This window comes from Anoplolepis gracilipes, chromosome 16 (assembly GCF_047496725.1).
Source record: "Anoplolepis gracilipes chromosome 16, ASM4749672v1, whole genome shotgun sequence".
Classification (NCBI taxonomy): Eukaryota; Metazoa; Arthropoda; class Insecta; order Hymenoptera; family Formicidae; genus Anoplolepis; species Anoplolepis gracilipes.
The window spans coordinates 6,871,494-6,887,698 of NC_132985.1; the positions used below are offsets into that span (position 1 = coordinate 6,871,494).

The 16,205-nt window shown below is 27.8% G+C and overlaps 1 protein-coding gene across 1 annotated transcript; it reads left to right on the forward strand.

Annotated features, from left to right (window-relative positions):
• Window positions 1-658: 658 nt before the first annotated feature.
• On the forward strand, window positions 659-15,962 carry LOC140674753 (uncharacterized). Its single transcript, XM_072908518.1, has 15 exons — window positions 659-848; window positions 2,299-2,399; window positions 3,462-3,592; window positions 4,451-4,628; window positions 5,171-5,540; window positions 6,005-6,339; window positions 7,395-7,631; window positions 7,912-8,163; window positions 8,595-8,755; window positions 12,014-12,194; window positions 12,318-12,687; window positions 13,624-13,955; window positions 14,174-14,410; window positions 14,626-14,877; window positions 15,317-15,962. The coding sequence occupies exons 3-15, from the start codon at window positions 3,575-3,577 to the stop codon at window positions 15,478-15,480; spliced, it is 3,087 nt and encodes a 1,028-aa protein (XP_072764619.1). The 5' UTR covers window positions 659-848; window positions 2,299-2,399; window positions 3,462-3,574; the 3' UTR covers window positions 15,481-15,962.
• The last annotated feature ends 243 nt before the right edge of the window (window positions 15,963-16,205 follow it).

A 16,205-nucleotide genomic window follows, 5' to 3' on the forward strand; every position in this document is an offset into this window, starting at 1 on the left:
CAAATGAGCGAGGTGATTAGCATTGTTAATGTACATTTTTTTATCAACTAGATTAAAATAATATCTAAATAAAGCTCTTGTAAAATATGCTGTCCCTCTTTTTGCTAAACAAATAATTACGTTGTATTTCTACATCAGTTATATCGAAGTAATTAGCTAAATAATGACAAACAGTGAATAAACGCGATATTTTGCAATTCACTGAACACAACTGATAACGTGAAAAAAACTTTGAATTTTATTTATTTCTTGCGCATAACGCAAGAAAACTTTGTATACAATTTTCTTTTTGTATAGAGAAATTTAAAATAAAAAGTTTATTTTATATATTTTATAGTATTACTTTTGATTTAGTTATACATAGCAGATACATATTAATTATATTGTAAATAATTCAGAAATTGATTGACGTAGAAACACACATAGTTATTCCTAAGATAAAATTGCTTATTGCAAAATCATTCAAAGATTACATAAGCAAAAAGGAAAGATTAGTCATTATAAGTTTATTTGCGTTTTAAAATAGAAACCTGTCGATGTTTTTATGCATATATTGTTTCTTATATGCAATATTATGTATATGTAATACTTTATAAATAATATTATACGTAATACTTTATATATAATATCATAGAGGTCAACTTGTAATCGTTATTCGTCCACTTCGAAGAATACTAACTATTAAGCGTTGTTCAGAAAATCGTGAGGAACGTTCCTATTTTTTAGAGAAGTTTTGTTGAAGTTCAGCTACCAACTGGCAAGTAAGACAAATAACGCAACATTCTGGAGTTGAAGATGTAGCTACCCTTATTCTGTAGGGATTTCTTCATCACCGAGTAGCTTGGAAGGTAAGAAAAATTTCCCGAAAAGCAAAATATCTCGGGTTCGATTTCAGTCACTCGTGCTTCACATTTTTTTTCGAGTTTCACATAAATATTGCTTACAAACAATCATCTTTCGGACTGACAGATGTTGTAAATGTCTTACATTGTGTACGACAGTCGCTACCACGGATGGATGTGTGGTATAGCGTGTCTAAACCAGTAACAACCTCCATTACATACACTTCTGTTTCATTACTTGAATGACTTATGTAATATTAATGTAAAAATGATAATATATACATATACAGGGTGTCCCATTTTAATTCCTCCAGTGAAATATCTCGAAAAATATGGAAAATTCGAAAAAATGTTTCAGACAAAAATTGTATGGTTTGACCTTGAAGAGTCATATGAAGGCCACGTGAAGATCATTTTGAATTTCTTAAATGGAACACCCTATATATTTTTGCATATTCTTGTAGCTTATCTCGAGAGCTTTCCAAAACACTATGATAAAATGTTTTTTCATTAAACACTTTTCGAGTTATAAGGCTTCAAAGTTGCAATATTTTGACATAAAATACAAGCTATCTCGTAAAATATTCATTTCTCGATTATCTTACCTTAATACTTTTATGCGCAGAATAATGAGAGAAATCAATTGGTGTAAAGGAAACACATAGTTATCTTTAAGAAAAAATCTGAATTTGCAACAAGCAGTTACACATTTTTACTTTAACATAATTATGTGTTTTAATTACGCCAATTGATTGGTCTCGTTATTCTGTGCATAAAAATATTAGGGATCAGTTTCACTGATATACAGAATTTTCAATTTTGGAAGCACTTATAGACTGATGCTATGTTAAGTCTAGAGAAAGACAACAATGCTGTGCTGAGTTATCATAATTATGTGAGGAAATCGGATGCCGTATTATTGAAGAAAAGTGACGCATTGTGTTGCTTCAATTACATTGTAACGGGATTTTATTTTGAATATTTAGTTCGCAAAAAAGGATAATAAAAAATAGTTATTAATGAATAATTCAAGAATCAATTGATATAAAAAACCACATAGTTGTTTTTAAGACAAAGTATATAGTTGCTTATTGCAAATTCATTTAAAATTTATGTGAGCAGAAAAAAAAAAAAATAATAATTATTGTAAATTCATTTATAAAACTACGTCTTAAAGTAGATCTTAAAGTAGGTAACTCGATGTTTTTATTGCACGTGTGAGCATGCAACGTTTCTCTCATACGCAATTTTATATAATATTTTATCTAGTGGAAGTTTACTATGCATTTTTCACTCACAAAGAGTAGCGACTATTCAGGAAGTGGTTGGGAATGACTGTATCCTATAGAAGAGACTGACAAGACTTTGATCTAGCAAAGTTCAGTTATCAATTACTGTATCAAAAACACGCAACGTTCTGAAGTCACATTGCAGCTATTTAATATGGATTTTTCAGTATGTGCATGCAGTCGCGATAAATCGATTGTGAGAGATTCATCAAACTTACCGTCACACACCGGACCATTCGCTCTCTTTGGAGTAATACTTTATTACTGTGTAAGATGACATTAGACAAGAGATTAGAATAGTTTAGATGATAAGAGGAGTTCCTCGAAAAGATTTCGGGTTCGAGTTCCGATTCAGCCACTCGTGTGTCACATGATTTTTCGAGTCTACAAAAACATTGTTTAGAAACAATCATTTTTTGAAAGACTGAAAGATTTTCTGAATGTCTTACACAGAGTTTAACAGCCACTGACAGGGATAGATAATTGCTACAACGTATCTAGGTCAATATCATCCTTTACTACATATACTCTTGTTTGTCATTATTTGATTTTTTTTATATAAGTGATTGACGTAGGACTAATAATATAAGCACACTTACGATTATGATCTCTTAGTTCTTTGGAAAATACTGATGAATGCAGATACTCAGTCAGATATTCAGTGCTCATATATATATACAGTAATCGTGATTTGTAGAAATAAATATTGCAAACAATCAATAGTTGATTTCTCAGATTCGTAGAGTTTGGTAAAAAAGATAATATTCACAATTGTATAAATTATTTATAAATCCAAAATTTGTCAAAAGGGTTTGTACATTTTTATAATACATAGATTATTTGATAAGTTAATTTTTAATTAAAATAAAATACAAAATTATCATTTTATTTAGAAATGATTTGTTAAGTCATTTTTTATAAAAATATAATGTATAAATATTATTTATTACAAGAGCTTTTAAAATAAAACAGCTAAATTAAGAGCTCTCAATATTATTAAATAATATAATTAAAACCAAATTAGGTAACGAAGCGTTTCTGGGAAAAAGATTAATATCTAACAATAAGATGACTTATATAAAGTGCAAAAAAAATGTCTTGAATCTCCAGAGCAATACTATAAAATTAAATAAAGCATTTAACAATTATCGAGACCAGCTATCGAAGATTTGATATGTTATTGTTTTGATATGCATCTTATTATTATGAATCTATTGTTTTGTCTCTGCTGTTCTTCTCGGTCTGAATTTGTTGCCTTTGGTTCATTATTTTAAATTAATTTTTATTTTAGTTTTTGACAGTTTTAACATGTGCTTTTGGTTTTTATTAGTGTATCTCTCTTTGTCACGTTTTGAACCGTTTAAGAGGCTTCTTGCATTGGACATTCGTGGGAATCGGTTGAGATAAGTCACATTGCTTGCATATTGACAATCAGACAAATGTATGTACAATCAGGCAAATGTATGTACCGGCCAAAAATATATCACCTTTAGGATTTTTGAGCATAAATTTAATTTAATTTACTTACTTATAAAATTAATTTCTTATATTATTAAAATTAAATTTTTATATTATTTTATGAAAAATATTTTATTTGGTAAGTTGTATTTACTATCAAAACATATATTATGATATTATAAATATCCATGCAATTTAAATAAAATTATATTCAAAAATACTAAAGGTGATATATTTTTGGCCGATACTGTATATTGATTTTATTGTCAGTTCTCTTATTATTTATATTGTTATTTTAATTTTTTTTATCTCATTTGATTGTTTCTATATTTTTTTTAAGTCACTGAAGAAGGCTCGAAAGGAGTTCGAAAAGTATGGATGATGAATAAATATTTAATTGAATTATTGCTTTGAAATTATTCACGTCCTACATCCGTGTTGGCTTTTCATTGCCTAATTTTGTTTTAAAAACTTTTGAGTTTCAATGTTTAAATGCTTTTATCAAATCAATCAAATAATACTGTAAAATTGAAATTTTATTAAAGAAAATCGATTTATAAAAAAAATTATATAGAATATTTTCTATAAATGTACTAATAAAGGATTTCTCTTAATCTGCGCAAAGAGAAGAAAAAAATAATAAAACTAAACTAAGTTATGGTTTCTCCAGCAAGTTCAGTATTTCATATATTAATTTCTTCCAATTCGATTGCCTTCTTTCTCATGTATTTTATAAGAAACTTATAATTTAAACGAAAATAAATATCATTTGCAATATTTCGAACTTTTTATTATTTTAATCAAATGTTATCGAATTTTGTAATTGTAATAAAATGTAATGCTTATATTTATGTGTTTCAGATAGAACTTACGATGATCGCGGAATTAATTACTACTTTCATCGTTACTTTGATCATTATATATACTTATTATAAGTATGTGTTGTTTAATTTTTGGCGCAAAAGAGGTGTTTTTTATTTAGAGCCTGTTGTGCCAACAGGTAACATCGGATCCTTAGTGACTAACAAAGTAACATTAGGTGAGTATCTTTTCTTATTGTTTAATGCATTTATGGGTGAGCAAAAAGTATTGAAACCCTAAGAAATCTCGGAAAATACAAATTTTAGAGAAAAATATTTTAAACAAAAGTTATATGGTTTCAAGGGCGCTGTAACATGGTACCATTGATCTTGGATAGTCAGTTGAAGGTCACGGGAAGGTCACCTTCAATTTCTTATATGGAACACTCTATTTTTCATTGCATATTTTTGTAGGTTACTCTCAAGAGCTTTCCAAAACACTATGAAAAAATATTTTTTTATTAAGAACTTTTCGAGTTATAAGACTTATTGAAAGTTCCAGCACTATGGCATATATAATACAATATATCTCCTAAAATATTTATCTTACTTTAATAATTTTTTGCACAGAATAATAATACAAATCAATTGGTTGACAAAAATTCGATACTTTTTTTTCACTCTAGTATAACAAAGTGTGCTATTTTTTTCTCATTACTCTCTTCTTAACCTTATTTGAGACAAAAAATAGTGGATTTGAACAAAAGAATTTTCTTAACAGGCGAGTTTTTTTACGACGTTTATATAAAATATAAACATTATCGTGCCTTTGGAATATATACATTTTTCAAACCAAATTTGGTAATCACCGATCCTGATCTTATTCGAATAGTTTTGACAAAAGAATTCAAAAGTTTCCATGATCGCGGGATGTTCTGCAACGAAAAGATTGATCCATTGTCTAGTCACTTGTTCCTATTGTCTGGGAAGAAGTGGCGGAATTTGCGCGTCAAAATGACACCCACCTTTACATCGGGAAAAATAAAACAGATGTTTGCGATTCTGAAGATGTGCGGCGAAGAATTGGTGAGCAGCCTAGAAAGCGTGGCTCAAACAGGAGATTGCATAGAAATAAAAGATTGGTTTGGAAGGTAAGATTCAAAAAATTCTTATACAGGGTGTCCGGTAATTCGTAAAAACTTTCTCGCGTACAGATAGAGCGGATCAAACTAAGCAAAAAAGTTCTGTATTGTTTTGCGATTTTCGGAATAATTATAGAGAAATTAATTAAAAAGTATCAACCAATCGGTGTGAGTATTAGCACGTGGCGAAAAAAGTCAGGCCGCTGTCACGCGGTTGTTAGTCGCACGCATATAACAGTGGGCTGTTTTTTCGCAAATTGCCAACATGTTGGCGCAAATTGGTCGATATTTTATAATTAATTTCTCAATAATTATTACGAAGATTGTAAAGGAATTTTTTTGCTTAGTTTGATCCGCTCTATCTGTACACGAGAGATTTTTTACGAATTATTGGACATCCTGTATATATAGATATAAAGAAAAATTTTTTTTATTATTAATTTATTAAAAATTTGAGAAAAATAAATTTGTAGATATACAACCGATATAATTATGTCGACAGCTTTTGGCGTAAAATCCAATTGCATAAAAGAAGGCGACAATGAGTTTCGATATTATGGAAAAAAAATTTTTGAAGTGCATATGTTTTGGATAGTCTTATTTGTGTTCACGCCGCAAATACTAAATTTCTTTTCCATCCCTTTAACTGATAGAGGTATTATCAAATTTTTTACGAAAATATTTCGAAACAATGTGGAATATAGACAAAGGCATAACATCGTCAAACATGATTTTTTTAATCTGCTCATTCAACTTATGGAAAAAGGCTATGTTGAACCCGATGATGTGAAAGATATCGATAAATCTTGTAAATATATAACTATATATTTGTTTTATATTAATGATTCTTATTTTTCTATCATACTCATCTTGTTCTTTACAATAAATTTTATTTTTGAAATAATGCGTATTTCTATGTACGCTGTTTCTCCAACATACAGAACATCAGTAAGTTGGGTTGCCTATCTGACAATCAGCAGGGGCATGCTTTACCTCCCATAATCGAAAATTAATAAAATCAGAGGATCGATTATATAATTTTTTCTTTGTGAAAAATGAAAAAATTACGTAATTGATACCTTAATGAAAATCTGGTAAGGAATGAGGAAACTGAAATTGGCTTTTAACATACAGTATAATTGTAATATTTAATAATATAAATAAAATAAGATAGATAACACAATTAAAATATATAATAACACAATTAACACAATTATTATATTTTATTTCCTATTTTATCTGTGTTATTATATTTTAATTGTGTTATCTACACGAAGAAAATTTTATATTAAAAATTATTATGATAAGTAGTAACTGTGGACTATTAAAAACATTTCAAGTTAAAATGCTGTGTAAACCTGTAAAAATTGACATAATTTACGTAAAAATTACATTATTTACGTCAATTTTTATAGTTTTACGTAGCATTTTAACTTGGAATGTTCTTAATGGTCCGCAGTTACTTCATATTATAGTTATTTTTAATGTAAAATTTTCTATGTGTATGTTATTTTATTCATATTAATAAATATATTACAATTATACTGTATGTTAAATGCCGATTTCAGTTTCCTCATTCCTTATCGGATTTGCATTTAAGGTATCAATCATGTAATTTTTTCACTTTTCACAAAGAAAAAATTACGTAATCAATCCTCTGATTTCATTAATTTTCGATTATGCGAGGTCGGTAAAACATGCCCCGGCCGATCGTTAGATAGGCAACCCAATTTACTGATCGTATGTTGCGGAAGCACCCTGTACATATTTCTTATTTTAATTAAATATAAACAATGATACATATATAAAGAATATTTCTAAAAGAATCGAGATTATAATATAAAATATTTTATTTGTATATAGCACCCACAAACATAAATAAGCTCACTTTGTTAGAAGCGATTGCGCAAGCTTATGTCTTTTTCGCCGCTGGCTTCGAAACTTCTTCGACGACAGCAACGTTTTGTTTATACGAATTAGCTCAACAACAGGACATGCAGGACAAACTTCGCAAGGAAATTGACGAAATATTAAAAAAACATGGCGAACTGACGTACAATGCTGTGAACGAAATGACATATCTTCACAAAGTTATAAACGGCAAGTTTATTGTCTGTAAATAAAAAAGTCGGGATCAATTACATTTTTATTAATTTCCTTTACAAATCGATTAAAAATTTTACTTATAATCAAAGATTAATTATTAGATTTAAACATAATACATTTAAATAGATTTAAATATCTGTATATTGATATCTCTTGACTTATAATATCTAACATTTTATATGTTATATAATGTATAATAATTAAATATACATGTTCAATAGTAACTGATTATATATTTCGAAGTATTATTTTTATACTTTTTTATATATTGCAGAGACAATGAGAAAATATCCGCCTGCACCTATTTTGAATCGCATTTGTACCGAGGAAATAGATCTTCCAACAACAAATATTCACGTGCCAAAAGGGATGGTAATCACTATACCGATACTTGGATTACAACGAGATCCATCGATATATCCAGATCCCGATAAATTTGATCCTGAACGATTTAATGAAGATAAGGTAGCAGCCAGACATCCTTATACTTATTTGCCATTCGGAGAAGGACCACGAGTTTGTATCGGTGAGGATAAGTAAACCTTTTTTATTTAATTTATAAAAAATTTTTTACTTCTTGTCATTAGCTATTTTTTCTTTTAATTTTTTATATTATATATGGTTCTTTTAATTTTGTATTAAATTAACAGTGGAGGAAACCTTAATTAATATTAATCTTTCAAAACCCGTTATATAAGGATTTAAATATTTTATTTATTGTACACTTGTTTATTGTATTGTAAATATATATATATATATATATATATGTTTTTTTTTTTTAATATTTAAACATGTATTTTTAATATGTATTTGTTGTAATTAAAAATTCTTTGTAAAGTTTACAGCAAGTGATTTATCTAATGCATTATCTTATCAATATATGAGTATTATCACTATTATCTTATTAATAATAGTTTTACTATTATTATACTTACATTACATACTATTAATTTTCAGGTTCAAGATTTGGCTACATACAAACTAAGATTGGACTTGTGAGTCTTCTATCAAGATACAAGTTCAAACTTAATCCTCGAACTACGGTTCCGATCATTTTCAGTAAAAAAACCGCCATACTTGCAGCCAAAGATGGTATATATCTTAATATCGAGCTGCGATAATTATTAGTAAGTTTTAAATATATCTGTTTATTTAGCTAAAATATCATAATTACAATTTTCCTTATAGCGTTATATTTTACTCTTATTATTTATATTATCGAAGGAAAATTATGAGTAATTTTTAGTTTAGAAAAATAATTATTACAAATAATTATATACATATAATTATATATTTAAATATTTATATAATTTTCTTGAGTTATCGAGAAAAATGTCATTTTCAGTTTTTATTTTTCTTTTTTGTAAATATTTGAGATGATTCCATATCGATTTTTTTCTGAATACTTATCAACGAAAGACACAAAAAAATATTTTTTCATGAATCTCGAATTAAAGCTCGATTTTTCGAAAAAAAGATTGAAATTAAGAAGTGGCTTTTTTAACATGTTCCTTTCGAGGTTCAATCATCAAACTTTTAGAGAATATTCCTTTTATATGTCTCAATACTCTCAAATTTTTTCAATTTCTTCGAGTTGGTGCAATATAGAAAAAAAAATTTATAATCTTTTTTTTTATTATTTTTTGATAATACGACGGAAAATTACTTATTTTTTTGTAATAATTATAACAGTAATTATAATAATTGTAATAGTTATACTGCAGAATAATTTCTGATTTTAGTATTATGTACTTATCTGAATTTTTAAACACTTATAGGCTGATGTTATGTTAAATCTAGAAGACAATAATACTGTGTTATTATAATTATGTGACAAAATCGAATGTCGGATTATTGAAGAAAAGTAACGCATTGTGTCGCTTTAATTACATTATGACGACATTTTATTTTGAATACTTAGATCGACAATATTTATTAATTTTGAAGTGACTTAGTTATTAAAAACTAAAAAGCAAGCCTTTTTGCAGTATAATATTTTTTTTAGCTTATTAATGCGATGAATTTATGACCATATAATCTTTCCTTTTAATGATTGCAAATGAGCCAGGTGGTTCACATTAGAGTTTGTTGATGTACTTGACACTTCTTTATCAGATAGTATTTAGATAGCACAAGATACTATCAAAATAAAAGAATATTGTAAACAGTACTTCTTCTCTTGAACAGATAATTATATTGTAATTACACCAGTTATTGAAGTAATTAGCCAACTAATGACAAAAATTGAATAAGCACGACATTTTGCAATTCACTGAACATAGTTGATCAAATCTTGAATTTTTTTTACTTATTTTTTGTGCCTATTACAAGGGTACTTTATATACAATTTTTGATGTGGAGAAATTTAAAATTAAAAGTTTATATATTTTATAGTAGGGTAAAGGTGTCAATTATGAGATACTTTTTTTAAAAGCTTACATTTTCTTTAATTGTAATTTTTAATTCAAAAACTTTACGTGGTTTTATAGCTAGTACATTCAAGTTTTGCCACTAAAAAGCATTAATAGCTCAAATGTGTATTTTATTTGCTACAATGATTTTTCTTAGGCTTGAAGAATTCGTTTGTTTTGAAAAAGGTATCTTAATATGTGAGATAGTAAGGTTTTTAAGGAAATTAAATGCAGAAAAACACACTTTCAATTAAAAGCCGTTTCATTAATTTTTATTACATAAATGTAACATCACAGGTACTTTCTATTATTAGTTAAATAATATAGAACTGTACTTCAGAACAGAAAACAAAAGCTTTACTTTTCGGTGCCAAAAAAAATTATAAAATATTTTTAAGATATTTTTTATATCTTGTGTGTATCTATAAAAGTCTATAAAATTAAAATAACATATCTTAGAGATTCAAATAAAAATTTATCTTTCTAACAAAGAGCGCAGAAAAATATATTGCAATATTAACGTTTTTTAACATTTCAAAAGAACAACAAAAAATAAGTCTTACTTTTGGCATAAAAAAATTTATATCTTTCAAATATTTTTTATATCATGCGTCTATAAAATTAGAATAACATATTTTAGAGATTTAAATCAAAATTTATCATCCCAACAAAGAGCACACAAAAAAGTATTATAATTAACGTGTTAAATATTTTAAAATAAAAAAACCAACAAAAAAAAATAGAAATTTACATTTTTGATAATTCATTATCTTACTTGTGGGAGAAAAGTCCTAATATGGGGTATTTCATAATATTTTATTATTGTGTGTAAAATGACATTAGGCAAGAGGTCTCCGAATAGCTCAGATGGTAAAGAGAAATTTCCCGAAAAGCAAAACGTTTCTAGCTCGATTTCCGATGCAGCCAGTCTTTGCATTATTTTTCAAGTCTGAAAAAATATTGTTTACAGTCATATTTCAGGCTGAAAGACGTTGTGAATGACTTGGTAGAGTACGTAAAGCCACTACCGCAGACAGATAATTGCAACGACGTTTGTGGGTCATTATCATCTTCCGCTACGTACACTATATTGTTTTTATTACTTGGATTTCTTATATAAGAATCAATCAATCAATAATAAAAAAAAAATGAAAAATTTAATCACATCTGTATATAAGCGCACTCGCGATTACGATATCTCCCAGTACTTTAGAACATATTAATAAGTGAATGTACAAGACATGCAGTAATCGTGACATGCAAAAATAAATCTTGATAGCAATCGAGTTCGCAAATCGCTTCGATTTTGGAGAGAAAGATCATTTTGAACAAACGTTCTTTTGTAAAAAAGGTATTGATAATTGTATAATTTTTTTATATAAATTCAGAATTCTCCAAATAATAAGTTTGCATATTTTTGTAATAATAGATTATGTGTTATCAATTTTTAATAAAAATATAATGCAGGATTATCATTTTAGTTATTTATTATTAAAATTACAAAAAGATTATTTGTTAAGTCATTTTTTAATAAAATTATAATGTATAAGTATTATTTATTTTACAAGAGTTTTTTAAGTGCTAATGTTTAAATATCTTCATCAAGTTAATTCAATAATACCGTAAAATTAAAATTTTATTCAAGAATATCAATTCATATTTAATTATGTATAATGGAATATTTTCTGTATTTGTACTAATATGATAGTTCTCTTAATCAAGATAAAAAGAGAACAAATAACTAATAAAATTCATCTCCAATTACTCTAATAAGTTCAATGTTTAATATATTAATTTCTTCTAATTCGATTAGATCTTTTCTTATGTACTTTACAAGAAATTTATAATTTAAACAAAAATGAATATCTTTGTAATATTTCACATTTTTTATAAATTTAATCAAGTGTTATCGAATTTTGTAATTGTAATGAAATGTAATAAAGTATTTATTTTTATTCGTTTCAGACAGAAGTTACGATGACACTCGTAGTATTAATTGTTATTTTCATTGTTGCTTTGATTATTATACATACTTATTATAAGTATGTATTGTTCAATTACTGGCGCAAAAAAGGTGTCTTTTATGTAGAGCCTGTTGTGCCAACAGGTAACATCGGATCCTTAGTGACTAACAAAGTATCAATAGGTGAGTCTCTATTCTTACAGTATAGTGCACTTACATATTTGTATGTGCAATCTTTTTATCCTGTTCTTTATCTTATTTGAGATGAAAAATAGTGTAGTTGAGCAAAAAGGAACTTCTTCACAGGCGAGTTTTTTTACGACCTCTACGTAAAATACAAAGATCATCGTGCCTTTGGAATATATGCATTTTTCAAGCCAAATCTAATAATTACTGATCCTGAGCTTATTCGGGTAGTGCTGACGAAGGAGTTCAAAAATTTCCATGATCGCGGAGTATTCTGCAACGAGAAGGTTGATCCATTAACCGGTCATTTGTTTGCACTGTCTGGGAAGAAGTGGCGGAATTTGCGCGTCAAAATGACACCCACCTTCACTTCGGGAAAAATAAAACAGATGTTTGCGATTCTGAAGATGTGTGGCGAAGAATTAGTGAGCAGCCTAGAAGACGTGGCTCAAACAAGAGATTGCATTGAGATAAAAGATTGGTTTGCAAAGTAAAATTAAAAAAAAATCCTTATATACAGGGTATCCCATTTTAATTCTTCCAGTCGAATATCTCGAAAACCAAGCTTGGGAAAGAAAATTGTTTCAGGCAAAAGTTGTATGGTTTCAAGGTGGCCATAAGATGATACCATTGGTCTGACCTTGAAGAGTCATTTGAAGGTCACCTAAATTTTTTTAAATGGCACCCCATATTTTTTGTTACATATTCTTGTAGCTGACTTTGAGAGCTTTCTAAAACACCTCGATAAAATGTTTTTTCATTAAACACTTTTCGAGTTATAAGGCTTCAAAGTTGCAATATTTTGACATAAAATATAAGATATCTCGTAAAATATTCATTTCTCGATTATCTTACCCTAATATTTTTATGCACAAAATAATGAGACGAATCAATTGGCGTAATTAGAACACATAATTATGTTAAAGTAAAAATGTGTAACTGTTAGTTGTAAATTCAGATTTTTTCTTAAAGATAACTATGTGTTTTAATTACACCACTTGATTCGTCTCATTATTCTGTGCATAAAAGTATTACGGTAAGATAATCGAAAAATGAATATTTTACGAGATATCTTGCATTTTATGTCAAAATATTGCAACTTTGAAGCCTTATAACTCGGAAAGTACTTCACGATAAAACATTTAATTATAGTGTTTTGGAAAGCTCTCGAGATAAGCTAGAAAAATATGCAATAATATATAGGGTGTTCCATTTTTCATTTTTTTTCATTTGTTCCAAATGAAAATTCAAGGTCAAACCAAGGGTACCATTTTATGGCCCCCTCGAAACCCTACAACTTTTGTCCGAAACTTTTTTTCCGGCAACGCTTACTTTTCGAGATATTTCACTGGAGGAATTAAAATGGGACACCCTGTAAATATAATTTTTTTAATATTATAGTAATTTATAGAAAATAAATTTGTAGATATACCACGGATATAATTATGTCGGCGGCTTTTGGAGTAAAATCCAATTGCATGAAAGAAGGCGACAATGAGTTTCGATATTGGGGAAAAAAAATTTTTGAAAAGCATCCCTTTTGGTTCGCTGTATTTGGGTTCATGCCCCAAGTACTGGATTTCTTTTCCATCCCTATAATTGACCGAGGAGTTACCAAATTTTTGACGAAAACATTTCGGGACAATGTGGAATATAGACAAACGCATAACATCGTCAGGCATGATTTTATGAATCTACTCATACAACTTATGGAAAAGGGCTATGTTGAACCCGATAACGTCGATATCGATGAATCTTGTAAATATATAACTATAATATATATTTTATTATTATTATTTCTTATTTTTTTTTTATTGCGCTTGTCTTGTTCTTTGAAATAAATTTTATTTTTGAAAATAATACGTATTTCTACGTACATATTTTTTATTTAAATTAAATATAAGTAATGATATGTATATATTTAATATTTCTAAAAAAATCGAGATTATAGTATAAAATATTTTATTTTTATACAGCATCCACAAACATAAATAGGCTCACTTTTTTACAAGCGGTTGCGCAAGCGTTTGTCTTTTTCGTCGCTGGCTTCGAAACTTCTTCGACGACAGCAACGTTTTGTTTATACGAATTAGCTCAACAACAAGACTTGCAGGACAAACTTCGCAAGGAAATTGACGAAATATTAAATAAACATGGCGAACTGACGTACAATGCCATAAACGAAATGACATATCTTCACAAAGTAATAAACGGCAAGTTTTTGTGCGATAAGATCGGGACTAATTATATTTTTATTAAATTCCTTTTACAAACAGAACATATTAAAAATTCTACTAATAATTAAAGGTCTATACACAACATATACAGTGATATTTCTTGCCTTGTATATTATATTTAATATTACATCCAATACTATCCAAATATATTTCGGAGTATTATTTCAACACTTTCTTTTTATATATTGCAGAAACTTTGCGGAAATATCCACCTATACCTATTTTAAATCGCATCTGTACCGAAGAAATAAATCTTCCAACAATAAATATTCACGTGTCAAAAGGGATAGCAATCATTATACCGATACTTGGATTACATCGAGATCCATCGATATATCCAGAACCCGAACGATTTGATCCTGAACGATTTAACGAAGATGAAGTAGCAGCCAGACATCCTTATGCTTATTTGCCATTCGGAGAAGGACCACGAGTTTGTATTGGTGAGAATAAGTGAATCTTTTTACTATTTAATTTGTACAAAATCTATTATTCTTGTTATTACAAACTTCTTTTAATTTTTTATATTATATATTGTTCACAGTAATTTCTTATTAAATTAGCAGTGAGAGAAACATTAACTAATATCTAAATTTCAAAACCCATAAATATAAATAATTAAATATATTGTACATTTATTTATATTGTATTGTAAATATATATATGTATATATATTTTTTTTTAAATATTTAAAAATATTTTTAATATATATTTATTATTTTATATTTTAATATATATTTCTTGTAATCAAAAATTCTTTGTAAAGTTGACAGCAAGTGAATTACCTATTCATATCATTATCTTATTAATAACAAAAATAAAGTCTTATAATTATATCATAAATTCTTATTGTCATTATTACTTACTATTATTAAATTTTAGGTTCCAGATTTGCCTATATGCAAACTAAGGTTGGACTTATAAGTCTTCTATCGAGATTCAAGTTCAAACTTGACCCTCGAACTACGGTTCCGATAATTTTCAATCAAAAAAGCTTTGTACTTGCGGTCAAAGGTGGTATATATCTTACTATCGAGCCACGTTAAGAAGATATTAAGTACTTTTGAACATTTCAGTCTATTTATCTAAAAAATATCATGTTGGATATTCAATTCGTCGCGCAATCATCGCCCGCGCGAACGTCTTTAGGCTTGTTTTTTTATTCCCGCACTTCTGAACTGGTGCAGTAAGTTAAAAGGAGAAAAAATATATTTGTCTCATTCTATCTTATTGCACTAGTTCAAAAGTACAGGAATAAAAAACAAACCTTTTGTTCTGTTAACAAAAGAGAAGCTCTGTACGGACACGCGTATTCTTTTCACACAGTCATATATAGATATTTTTCTCAATTATTTTCTTTTAAGTATACAAGGTGACCCATTTTAATCTACCACCCCAAATTTGCATTTTACAAGAAAATGTTTCAGACAAAAGTTGTATGGTTTCAAGGGGCCCTTAAAATGGCACCATCAGTTCGACCTTGAAGAGTAACATGAAGATCAGAATAATGAGACAAATCAATTGGCATAATTAAAACACAATTATGTTAAAATAAAAATGTGTAACTATTAGTTGTAAAGTCAGATTTTTTTTTAAAGATAACTATGTGTTTTCTTTATACCAATTGATTTGTCTCCTTATTATTCTGTGCATAAAAGTATTAGGCTATATTTAACTCGAAAAGTATTTAATGAAAAAAACATTTTATTATAGTGGTTTGGAAAGCTCTCGAGATATAAGCTACAAGAATGTGCAAAAATATATAGGGTGT

What these genes read in the sequence shown, in the direction of transcription:
- LOC140674753 (XM_072908518.1), top strand. An exon ending in GAAAGATATCGATAAATCTT is followed by an intron (nt 6,340 to 7,394) that starts GTAAATATATAA and finishes ATTTGTATATAG; the next exon opens with CACCCACAAACATAAATAAG. An exon ending in ATAAAAGATTGGTTTGCAAA is followed by an intron (nt 12,688 to 13,623) that starts GTAAAATTAAAA and finishes ATAAATTTGTAG; the next exon opens with ATATACCACGGATATAATTA.